Source organism: Phascolarctos cinereus, unplaced genomic scaffold (genome assembly GCF_003287225.1).
Source record: "Phascolarctos cinereus isolate Bilbo 61053 unplaced genomic scaffold, phaCin_HiC Scaffold_1;HRSCAF=81, whole genome shotgun sequence".
In the NCBI taxonomy this organism is placed as follows: Eukaryota; Metazoa; Chordata; class Mammalia; order Diprotodontia; family Phascolarctidae; genus Phascolarctos; species Phascolarctos cinereus.
This window is the reverse complement of record NW_027555514.1, coordinates 11,724,707-11,737,627: the sequence shown is the minus strand read 5'-3', so window position 1 is coordinate 11,737,627 and position 12,921 is coordinate 11,724,707. Positions and strand designations below refer to the sequence as shown.

At 39.0% G+C, this 12,921-nt stretch overlaps 1 protein-coding gene across 1 annotated transcript in view; it reads left to right on the top strand.

Moving 5' to 3' along the window:
• Nucleotides 1-441: 441 nt before the first annotated feature.
• The window catches only part of TMEM196 (transmembrane protein 196), a 66,406-nt gene continuing 53,926 nt past the window's right edge, over nucleotides 442-12,921 (top strand). The window contains exon 1 of the mRNA XM_021000097.2: nucleotides 442-1,456. Within this exon, the coding sequence (XP_020855756.1) occupies nucleotides 1,292-1,456 (165 nt within the window). The 5' untranslated portion in view covers nucleotides 442-1,291. The remainder of the gene's footprint in view (nucleotides 1,457-12,921) is intronic.

Sequence of the window (12,921 nt, the reverse complement as noted above, 5' to 3'; positions counted from 1 at the left end):
CACCTTAATTCTGACTTGACAGACTTCTCTGGACTAAGAGGGTCTTTGGGCTGAAGAAGAGCCTTATCCCTTCTAGGAAGTGGATAGTATTCCACTAGGAAGTGGAAGTATTTCTATAACTATGCCCTTTTGTCTTTTAGGCTCGGTAGCCTTCTCCATATTCTCTACTCTCTCCCTTGACACACTCCTCCCCACTCCCTCCCCCCTCCTCAGAAAGTTTTGAGAAAAAAGAGCTTTGACTCTGTAGGTGTATTTTCTCCTTTCCCAAAGAGAATGCTAAAGGGGGGAGGGGGAGGGGAAAGGTGCATCTTGGTCCTCTTGCAGTTCATTAGGGTCCCTGGGCGGGGCTGAGCAAAGGCCAGCTAGGGTATTGGCTCTAAACATATACATATATATCTGTCTTTTTCCCTCCTCCATCAACCTCCTAAATTCCAATGAGGTCACTGCGATGAGCAAGAACAAGACAAAAAGAGAAGGGGAGGAAGAAGAGGGTGGCGGTGAGGGGGAGGAAGAAGGAGAAGAAGAGGAAACAGAGACAGAAAGGGGCAATCAGACAAGGTCGACTTTTTCTGAGACACAGCAACTGTGAGGAGTGTGGTGCTGAATGTAATCTGCCTGGAAGAGAGACGGAAGCGGAGATAGAAGGACTGAGCCGCTTTTCTATTACGACAGTAACAAAGGGAGACGAGGCAGAGAGGAAGCAGAAAGAAGAGAGTGAGCCCTCCCACTCGTCTCCCCACACACACACACCCCCAGCAGAAGACAAAACCCCTAGGCTCGGGAAAAGAATCAAGAAAGCCCGAAGTGCTGGAAGACACGGGACGGAGAAAAAGCCAGCTTACAAGAGAGGGGGCGTGCAGGTTTCCCGCAGGGACTTTGGACGCAGCAGCACCCTGGACAGCGCCCGGGTGAGCGCATCCCTGACAAAAAGACTAAGCTCTAAGCGGCCATCCTCTTGAGAAGAGGTTACTTTTGCAGCATCTCCCCTCTATCTTTCCTTCCCTCCACTTCAGCTTGCCTTCAGCCCTGGAGCAGAAGGAAATCCTTTGTCCTTTGGCACTTTGAACGTGCCAGGAGGTGCCCTGGGTGCTTTGGTCCCGTCCAGAGAACCTCGCTTCCGTCTCTGGGACCCGCATACCTGCTGGAAAATGCTAAACTGGTGAAGAAAGGGGAAAAAAAGTTTTGGGGGGTCTGCTAGGGGGAGAGAGGGGAGTGCACGGGGAGAGCGGAAGACAGAAGGTGGATGGTTTGTTTCCCAGGCTGATCTGGAAGGAATGATGACCGAGGAAGGATGTGCACCAGCGGCCAGATCATTGGGAGCCTGCTGGTGCTCTCTGTGCTGGAGATAGGGCTGGGGGCGTCCAGCGTGGCCGTGGGGGCAGTGAGCTTCAGCCTGGCCCTCAGAGAGCACCAGCCGCAGCTTGGAGACTCCTCTCCGGTATGGAGCGGGCTGTGTGTACGTTAAGCCATTTCACTCTCTCTTTACCTCTTGTTGCTGATGATCATTGCGTGTTTAATAGCTCCTCCCCGGGAGGGAAGGCCATAATAAACCTCCCCCTTGCATGTCAGTCTGGAAAAGCATCCCCTGTGCATTGTTCCTGTTGGTAGGCTAAGCCTGTCCTCTGGGGTCCTTTTTTTTGTTTGAATGCCTGCTTGGGGTGAAGACCCAATGAAATAAGAATCTCTGGTTTACCTGGAGGGTGAAAGGGTCTTCTGGGAGATCCTGGAATGGTCCTGTTAGTTGGAATAATCAGGGGGTGCCTTTTTCAAGAATGTCAAGGGCATGTCCTCTGACTTCTCTGTTCCTTTAGAAGGAAAATCGGATGGAAACATGTCATGGGTTTTGTAGTGTCTTCAAAAGCAAGCAGGATTGTAATTATTCTTTTGTCTTAGGGAAAATGGTGCCCAGGACACACAAGTGGCAATCCAGATGTGACAAAGCTAGATACATAGGGTGTGTGTGTGTGCCTGTGTGTAATCTCATATGCCTCAAGTAATGATAATATTGTCCTCCCGTCCTTTTCTGCTAGTTCTCTCAGATGATTATTTATTATTTATCAGCATACACCTGGAAACCACTCTATAAGTTCTAGGCAATCCCTTGTTTGCAGTAGAAGGTAGGGGGTGAACAACAACAGAGTACAATTTGTTACAATACCTCCAATCACATAGTTCCTACTGAGAGGTTTCATACACTTCATGAGGTAAGCTGCCAGAACCAACATACCTTTTGTTTCTTCCTCTATAGAAAGATTCAAGAAAACTTTAAGAACTTATTCCTTCTGCTAGGAATTGTAGTTTGGGCCTAACTGCAAAAATTGTTGGGGGGGGGTTTCTTCTCCCTGGGTTCCATTAAATCTTGATACCTTTCACATTGTACCTTGGAAGATTGCTATTAGAAAATGTGATTTTATTTTCCTAGTAATTCTATTAGTGAAATTATAAAATTATTTGTGTTGTGTTTTAAGTGAAAAAATGGCCATTTGGGTGCATAAGTGTAATAATCCCAAAGACAATTATTCTTAATTTAGTTGATAGCTAATGCATGCATATTGATGAGGATTCTCATGGGGTTCTCTAATAAGCCTAAATTAAAGTAAACCTTACCCTTCAGAATTTAGTAACTGGGTCACATCTTTTAAAGTTAAATTTGAGCAGATTTTTTTTTCTTTATAAAAAAAGAGAAAAAAATTAACTCTAACTCCAAGAAAGCTTTAACGTGTTCAAATGAGTGTACAATTTTTCTTTGATAATAATAACAATTATGGCTAAATTGTGTAGCATACTTGGCTACAAAACTTTTTATACACATCATCGTTGGACATTCTTTTGACCTAAGCATAAGTAACCTTTTCAGACTGATAGTACAAATATATGGAATTAGAGTTTATTAGTTAAAATACAATGGAAACCTTCAAAATAAATTTTCTTCATCTTATATACACTAGGTAATATTTTTGAAGTCATGGTGCAGTCACAGAGCAGAACAATAAACTTCCAAACTCTTCCCATGAAAAATTGCAGTTACTATGAATTGTTACCTAGCTCTAGCGTTCATAGTGGTAGGAGAGGCTAGCTTAACTGGTGACTTGATGACCAGGATTCTTGCATTGTTTTCCAAATTTGCTCCTCAGCAAATCAAAATAAATGAAGAAACTGAAGCCATGTCTTCTTGGTGCCCAAACAGCAGGCTTGTTGAGTGCGGTTAGGAAGAAGATATTAATTAAACTGGTTATTTGGTATCATATATAGAAAAGTATCTAGGAATTTGGTTGACTCAGCTTCATTTTGCACCTGGTTGTTTGGCATCCTTGAGATGCAAACTACAAGAGGCCATGGTTGTGTCTTCATGAAATTAAGCTGTCTAGTCAGTTCAGTAGGGGGAAAAGCCTATAACTTTTCAGGACAATGAGGGTCTGGGAGGTCACCTAAATTAGTTTAAATTGATGACTTCAAGGTGTGTGGAAATTGTTCCTGACTGCCAAAAGCAGCAAATAATAAGTGGGCAAGGGGCTGGTATTTGAAAGTGATGCTGTAATCAAAATGAGAGGTGGCATTGAAAATCAAGGAAAAGTCATAGAAAAAGTTCAAAGTGACAAAGGAATGAAGTGGGTAGGAAGCTGCTTTTTCCAGAATATTGTGACATAGATGATAACAGCATTGAGATTTCCTGCAACTAACCTAGAAGCAGGGACTCAATCACTCACTTCTGCCTGCATGGTCCTAAACAAGTCATGAAATCAATCTTGAGTTGGAAGTGAATTCAAAGGCCATCCCATCTCACCCATATTTCAACTTGACTCCCCTCTCCAGCAAGGCAAACAAGAAGTCATCCCTTACTAACTCACAAAGTAACTCGTTCCAGTTTTGCTAAGCTACTTAACTTAGTTAGATTTCTACTTCTTCATCCACAAATAAGAAAATTGGACTAAATGATGTCAGTTGTTACTCTTGGCTCTAAAATTCTGATTCTATGTGTCCTTACCATTTTGTAGCATTTGTGTGCTTGGAACTAGCTCTTTTCTTCTCCCTACAAATACAACATAAGGCAAGCTCTTGGAAGCACATTAAAATATTGCCAATGTTTAGGTTACCTAAACAACCCTGCCTAGTATCTTTTGTATTAGATAGAATGCTGGCTGAAGAGCCAGGAAGACCTGGATTTTAATTCCATCCCAGATATTTATTTACAAGTTATGAAATGCTGGGCAAATCATTAACCTTGGCTCAGCTGTAAAATGAGCACAATTATTCTGTAGCTGTTGTCTAAAGAGGTTGTTGTGAAGAACAAATGAAATAATTTCTGAAAAGTGCTTTCAAAAACAGTGACAGACATTTGCTTTATTATGATTATGTATTGTCTTTATTACTTTACTCTATATAGTAAATCTAGTGCTTCAGATGGGTAGAATTTTTGTGAAGCTTCAGAGACCTACTTGTTTAATGGCCTCATCCTTCACCATGGCAACAACTCAACCAATTGTATGTTGTGTTAAAGTCCGTACATATGCAAATTTTAATCCATACCCCAACATAGAGATAATATTCCACACCTAAAGGGAGACTGCACAAAAGAGAAATAAAGCATTTCTTTTTTGCTATAATTCTAAAGTTATTTATTTCCCTGTAACTAAATAAAACTAAGTTAAAGGTAGGAGATATCACAACACAAGGAATGACATTGGGTTATGATATTTGAATCCAATTGATCCATGACTCAGGAGTTCCCAAATTTATTTGGCCTATTGCCCCCTCAAAAAAATTACTCAGTGCCCTCCTGGAAATCTTGTGAACTAGGAAAGAAGTCTCATATTAAGTGTACAATTGCATCTGAGGCTACTACCACATACCTGTATCATTCCAGTGCCCCCAGGGGGTAGTATCACCCACTTTGGGAATCACTGCAAGTGATTCTTTTCTCCCATGAATATGATTTAGCACTTGCTTACTCTGAATTCTGACTCCATGTGCAAAGCAATGCTAGGTATCTGAAGAAAATAAACCATTTACCTTAGTGTAACTTGCAACAACTCTAGTTTTATTTAATCAAAGTAGATTGTAGATCGTAGATTGTACAGTAGATTGCACAGCAGTTCTGGTAGGGATGACTACCATATTTGAAAAGATAATGATGAGTCTTTCTCTTTCTAGACACTAGAAAAATCTCTTTCTGCAGCCAAGGATGCCTTTAGACTTGTGGTAAATCACCATGTGGACATCTGGTGCTTATGAACATCCCCTCTACCATTACTGAATGTGCAGACTAAAGGCACGGTATTTCACCAGTTTCAATATTTCAGATGCCAAATATATGTTAGATCATTTCAGACTAGATCATCTGAATCTCTTTGGCCTAAATTATACACATCATCAATGAGAAATAACATGCATCTCTCTTCAAAATTACAATATGTGTTAGATCTGGCATTATTGTTTAGGTAGCCAACATCCACCTTTCGTAATATGTAACAGTATTACTAGATCAGAGAAAATACAAATTTCAAGCAGACAATCTATGAATAATAGGATCAGTAACATCAAGTAATCACTTGAGAAAAAAAACAATACATTAATTCCATTTTACTTTCAAAGTCCTAAAATAAGGCGTGTTTTTTCCCCAGTGAGTTAACATAAAGTTTAACTGAGCCACAGCTCACTCAGTGTGAAGCTTTTGGTTGTCTTAGCAACCAAATACAATTGCTAGGTGACTCCTATGATTGTGGATGGAATATTCCAAATGTCCTCTTGGTATACCAACAGATATATCTGTTTCCCGCGTTTTAAGAGTTGGTACGTGAAAGAGGAATCAGTATTGCTCTGTTTGGTCCCAGAGGGAAGAACTAGGAGTAATACATAAACACCACACCAAGGATTATCTTGTTTGGATAGAGGGAAAACTTCTTCACCATCCAAGCGTCCACAAATAGAATGAAATGTTTCATGACACACTGGGTTCCCTCTCATTCGAAGTCTTCAAGCAAAGAATGAATGTCCACTTGTTGGAAATATTTTGGAGGGCATTCTTAATTAAATATTTATGACTTCTGAGGTTCCCTCCCATTGTGATATTAGGAGACTCTTTTCTAGCTATAAAATCTGCTGTAATGCCAGCCTTGTAGTGGTTAGGTATGAAATCAAGGAGAGTCTGGAAATCAGTTGCTAAAAGGTGTTTGGGCATAAATAACCATGCTGACAAAAATATTTAATGCATTGACTACAACAGAAGAATCTATTTCCATTGTTTATCCCACTAAGTAGAAATGTCACTCAAAATAGTAAGATAAAAAAAAAAAAGACTGTGAGGCTGTAAGAGAAGCCAAAATAAATGTAAAGATTAAGTAAGGTTCATCCAAGTAAAGCCAATTATAGTCTTTGCCTGGGGTGATTTTTGCCTATGCCAGTTCAGCATCTTAAAGAGCTCAGGATTTCTTTCATGGCAGTCTCATTTTAGAAGGTGGCACTATTTGATTCTCCATACAGGAAAGGCATGTCAAAATATCTGCACTAGGCCTTGATGATTTGTTTCTATGAAAATGCCCATATTTGGATAACCCTGGAAGGGTAATTCCAAGCCAGCTAATTGGAAAATGTAAATTTTTGAACGGGATAGAATGTGAGGAAATTAGACTCAAATTACTCTTGGAATTTCAGCCAGAAAATATGGCCTGACTTGATTAGTCCAATGTGAGAAGTAGCCAGCTCTCGTACTCAGGAAGCCTTTCAATTAAAAGAAAGCCTCTATAAGAATGGTTTATCTAGGATAGACAAGTTTCAAGTTTTCCCCTGGGAGAGTTAGGTAGTGTCTCTGATTTATATTGGGGCTTTCAGAGTTGTGATAAGATCGGGCAAAGGGAAGAGTGGACTAGCTCAGAAGTCGAACATGAACCATTGGCTTCCTCAACATAATTTACCCCATAATTTAGCTCAGTGCCAAAACATGAAGTGGTGGGAATGAGAGAGGAAGGGATAAATACATGATCCCAATGATTTTCTCCCACAATCATGTTAGGATAATAGTTGTTGTTGTTGTTGTTGAGTCATTTTCATTTGTGTCCAACTCTTCTTGACCACATTTGGAGTTTTCTTGGCAAAGAATACCAAAGCAGTTTACCATTTCCTTCTTCAGCTTGTTTTACAAATGATGAAATTGAGGCAAACAGATTTAAGTGAATGGCCCAGGGTCACACAGCTACTAAGTATCTGAGGCTGACCTTGAACTCACGTTCAAAGTCCTGCCTCCAGAACTGGAGTCCACTGTGCCACACATATGCCCCAGGTTAACAGCAGTGAGAGCTAGGTGGCACAGTGGATAGAGCTCTGGACTGGAAACCAGGAGGAATCATCTTCCAGAGTTCAAATCTGGCCTCAGATACTTACAAGCTCTGTGATCCTGGGAAAGTAACTTAAACGTGTTTGCCTCAGTTCTTCATCTGTCAAATGAGTTGGAAAAGGAAATAGCAAACCATCCCAATATCTTCGCCAAGAAAACTCCAAACATGGAGTCAGTCAGACACAACTGAAATAAACGAACAACAAAACATAGATATAAATTGGTCCAAGGAATCCATTTCATAGATGGCATATTAAGGATTAGGAAAGTACAATAACTTGCCCAAGTTCAATCAACTCATGAGTGGCAAATCTGGGATTTAGACACAGGGCCTTTGATTCCAAATCTACTATTTATTTTACTATCCCTGAAGGTACTTGGCATAATCAACCTATGAACATTTTTTAAAAGATGCTTCTATTATGCATCCAGGACAATGACATCCCTGGAAAACACAAAAACGTAATAGCTACTTCCTGTCCACAGGCAAGAGGAACAGAAACTAAGTAACAAGTAATATGACTCAATCTGTGGTTGAGGCTTGAGTGGGCTGGGAGGGCCTAGAAGTGCAGAGGCCGAGAAAAGAGGAGGCCTGGATTTCAGGGAGGCTTTGGAGGGTCACACATTGCAATGGGAGAGACCTAATTTAGATTTGGGGCTTTTTTTTAATGATGTGTAAATGACGATTGTTGTTATTATTATTGAGAGACTGTGCAATGTGGTGGAAGGAGACACGTTCGAAGCCCAGTGGTCTAGTTTCAGATCCCAGCTCTGGCACAATCTGTGTGATCAACTTGCTGTATAATCTGTATTTCAAGATCCTTGTCCATAAAATGGAGTTGGACTAGACAGTCTGCAAGGAGCCTCCCAGCTCTAGATTTATGATACCTTCATCTTGGAAGGATGGTTAGACATTGCATTGGTAAAGTGAATAAGGAAGAACATTCTAGGAGAAGGGAATAAGGAGTCACAGAGCACAAAACATGTTTGTGGGACAGTTTATGGGACTAATCTGGATAGAATTTAGAATGAGTTTAGTCAAATGTAAGGACACCTAGACGGACAGGTAAGGTAAGAATGCATTATAGAAAACCTTGAAATCCAAGCCAGTGTAAATTTTTGTTATTATTTTAGCACCATGGCCAAAAGATCTAGAGGATTCTGCTGACAAGCCCAAGGTCACAGGTTCAGTGAAAGCTTTCATTCCCACGTATCTCAAACCTAAACTCAGTAAGCAGTCATCTTGTCAGCACTGGCATGTAGTCATATGAGACACTAACTAGGTGGACAGGAACAGATATTTGTAAATGTCTCACTAACTTAGAATCCATTCCCTGATCAGAACTGGTCAAGCCAAGAAGATTCTATATTATTGTTATTATTAATATTATTAATCTCAGAGAATGAATTTTCAATTTGCAATCACTATTATTTTGCCCCTTGATTATCTTAGTTTCCTTATACTTTTCCAAAAGAAAGATTTTGCACCATTGCTAGTTATATAGTATATAGACTTAGTCTTGCTAGCAATTGTGTTATTTCAATTCCTTTGTTTTTAAATGGATCTTTTTTTTTAAAGATAGTGACTTCTGAAAACGATGAACTTTGGTCTAATGCACCTATCCATCAAAAGAATAAATCCGAATTAGATTTGAGTGAAAATGAGTAGACCAACAGAACCCCTGAAGTGCAAGAAACCTCAGAGGCCAACCCAAGACTGAACAAGCACCTTTTCTGTAACATGCCCTATGCATAGTTATCTAGCCCTTGCTTAAATAAAAGGAAACCCATGATGTCTTGGGGCTGCTGACTTCACATTTAGAAAACAGCGCACACGTGCACATGCACACATGCACACATGTGCACGCGCGCACACACACACACACACACACACACACACACGCACCCCAAAGGAATCTCTTTTGGGGCTAAACATGCATGATTTATTCAAATGATCTTTATATGGAACATACTCAAGGTCCTTCATCACCTGGGCCATCCTGCTATCCAAATTCTCAATGTTCTTACTAAAACGTGAAGGTTTGTTTAGTTCTCCAAGTGGAATTTATTGAATCTCCTCATCTCTTACTGCTGGGACAGCGATTAAATCCTTTATTTGTCTCCTGGAAATCACTCTCCTACACAGCTTCTTCTGAGAAGTTCATATGATACAGATAATAATTCAACTAGTAACGGCAGGAGTTTGTATTGATAATACCATTTATTTCTCTGAGGTCCAAGTGCTCCTTTTACCTCATTTGTGTTGACATCCTGCCAGTTTGGTGAGGAAGTTTCTTCATTTATTGGGCATAGAACCTGAAGTAGAAAGAAATTAATTTTTTGGCTCAAGATTCAATTCATTATGACCTAAACCAATATCTCTTGTTTTCTCATCCAAGGATATAACCAACAGACTAGAATACCAGAAACAAAAATGGCCATGCAGCCAATGCAGGGTGGTAAATGTTCCTTGAAATGCAAGCTGCTCCCAGATTTTGGTTCAGGGCTATGGCAGTGGGGAGAATCCGTGATTTCTCTACTCTATCAGCAGCTTCAGATGACTATGAGTCATCTTGATTCGGGGAGGGTGACATGCCAGGGAAATTGTATGAACCCTAGTTATGTTGATTTCCCTTAGGAATACAAATTCCCTCACTTGGACTGTAAGAGAAACTGGAAATAGAAAAATCGATGAGGAGAAATCACAAGTCAGAGCATCACAAGGTCAATCAAGATTGACCTTCATAACCTCATATGTGTAACTTTCTCTCCATAGCTCCAGAAGTGGAGAAGACTTCAGAGGCCAATGAGTCCAGCTGTCTCACTTTTCCAATCTGTGTTGTACTTCAAGCATATAAAATTCTAAATATTTTTGCTTGATCATAATTACAACAGGAGGCACTAATTAATTCCATTTTACTTTGCTTGAGTTCAGAATATATTAAATCCATCATATTAATTCATTGGGCAGGACGAAAATTTAGATACACCTGGCCTAACTCAAAAAACAAAAAAGTCAAGCTACTATTCTGCAAATAAAAATGCTTCGTCAAACATTTAAAGCAAACAATTCTCTAGGTTAACATTATTATCAATAAGAACTAGAAAATAAAGTGAGTGTCCTACTGGCTTATAGACTCTGCCTTTAGACATGAAAATACATGAAATATAGATGTGAATTGCTAGGGCGGTCCCTTTCATTTTTGTTAACTTGTTTTTACAGATTCCTTTTGGTTTTATGCCAGTCATTTGTGAATTTTCCCCAGCCACCCATCACTTAGTTAAACTTGCCTTCTAACAAATGAAAACAATTAAGTAAAAGCAATTGGCACAGGTAATATATCCCATGATGTGGACATTCTAGAGTTGGCTGGTAATTATAATTACCCACCTTCCATTTCGTTCAGTTTTTTTCTTTTCATTTACATAATGATAGCCATTGAGCATATCATTTTTCTTGGTTGTATTAAATTCATCCTGCAACAGTTGACACATGCTTTCCTGTGTTTCTAGGAATTCCTCATATTTTTCATTTCTTACTCCATGATACCATTATCTTCAAATGTGATAATTTCTTCAGCCATTTCTCAATTAATTCATGTTAATGTGGTTTCCTTTTGTTCTACTACAAAAAAAAATTCTACTCTGAAAATTTTGTTATATGTTGAACTTTTTCTATGTTTGTTCTCCCTACAGTATTTCCCTAAATGTGAGATTTTCAGGTCACGTGATAAGAACATTCCATTAGAATGCAGAGCATTGAGTCCAAATTTGTTTTCCTAGATAGTTGAACCAGTTGTGAGATCTAACAGTAGTATATTATTGTTCTTATCTTTCTACAGATCCTTCAGTATTTACTTATTTTTGTTTTTGTCATCTTTATTTTCTAGATTTTTAAGTGTGAAGTGAATTCCATGATGTGTTTTAATTTTTATTTATCTTATCATTAGTGATGCAGAACAAGTGTTTATGTGCTTGTTAATAGCATGTAATTCCAAATTTTGGGAAATGAAGTATATATTTTCACTACTTCTCTATTTTGGAATGGTTCTTGGCTTAATTGAAAGAGTTTTCAAACTGCAGTTAGGAAGAACTGAATTCAAATCCAGCCTCAGACACTAACTAGCCGTGTAAATAACTTATTCCTCTGTCTGCCTGAGTTTCTTCTTTTGTAAAATCAGGATAACCATAACACCTACCTTACTGAGTTGTTGTGAGGGTAAAATTAGATAATATTTTCAATATGTTTTTCAAACTTAAGGCAGTATAAACATGCACACACACACACGCACACACACACACCCCTATCTATCCACCTCTCTCTCTATGTGTGTGTGTATAAATATATCTCCTTGTACGTGCTACATGTAGTATATACACACACATATATATAATACAAATATATATACATATATAGCTATTATTATCACCATCATTATTTCTGTTAGTCAGCAAATGTATATTAAACAGTAATTATGTGTCAAGCAGTGTGCTAAGTGCTAGGCAAAAAGGGTCACAGCATAAGGAGTTCACATTTTAGTGGTGGAGAAAGCATGTAAAACTCAGGCATACATGAGATATATACAGAGTATATTGAAGTTAATCTTAGAAGAGAAGCCAATAGTAACTGTGGGGATGTGGAAAGACATCCTACAGAAGAAGGTAAGATTTGATCTTATTCTTGAAGGAAGTCAGGAAAACTTAATAGGTGGAGATGAAGAGGCTGAGGATTTCAGGCTTGAAGAAAAGCCAATGCAATGGGAGACAGAGTATTGTTTAGAAAGAGCCCCAGGATTAGAGAGTATTTGGGGAGGAATAAAGTGTAGGAATACTAGAAATATAAGAAGGGAACATGTTGTAGAGAGCTCTAAAAGCCAAAAATAAAACATTTTTTTCTTTCTTTTTTTTTAAGCAATTGGAGTTAAGTGACTTGCCCAGCATCACAAAGCTATTGTCAAGTGTTTGGTCTGAGGCCAGATTTGAACTCAGGTCCTACTTTCTTCAGGGCCAGTGCTCAATCCACTGCACCACCTAACTGCCCCATTTTTTTTTCTTAAAGGCAATAGAGAGCCCCTGGATTTTATTCGTTAGGGGAGTGACGTAGTCAGACTTACTTCTTAGAAAAAAAAGTATTTTAGTAGCTGAGTGGAGGATGAATTTGGAGGGGGTAAAGAATTGAGCTAGGGTATCCAGTTAGGAAGCTATTTAAATGGTCTAGGCAACAGTTAGTGAGGGACTGAGCTTGGCTGTGACTGAACAGGGAAAAGTTGTATATGAGAGATGGTGAAGGTTAAAAAAAGAGACCAGACTTATGAGATCTGGAAAGTGAATGAATGAGTGAAAAGTCAACGATGACACTAAGGTTGAGAGTCTGTGTGACTTGGAGGGTATTCTTTATATATCTTGGATATTAGACTTTTACTTCTGATTATTGCTCTAAAATATATATTATGGTATATAATATGTTATATATTGTATATTGATATTTATATACATATAACATCAATGCTACATGTATTATAAAATATAAGTACAAAGACTTGTTCCAATCATGCCCCTTCTTATCATTGCCACATTGATTGCATGTGTGC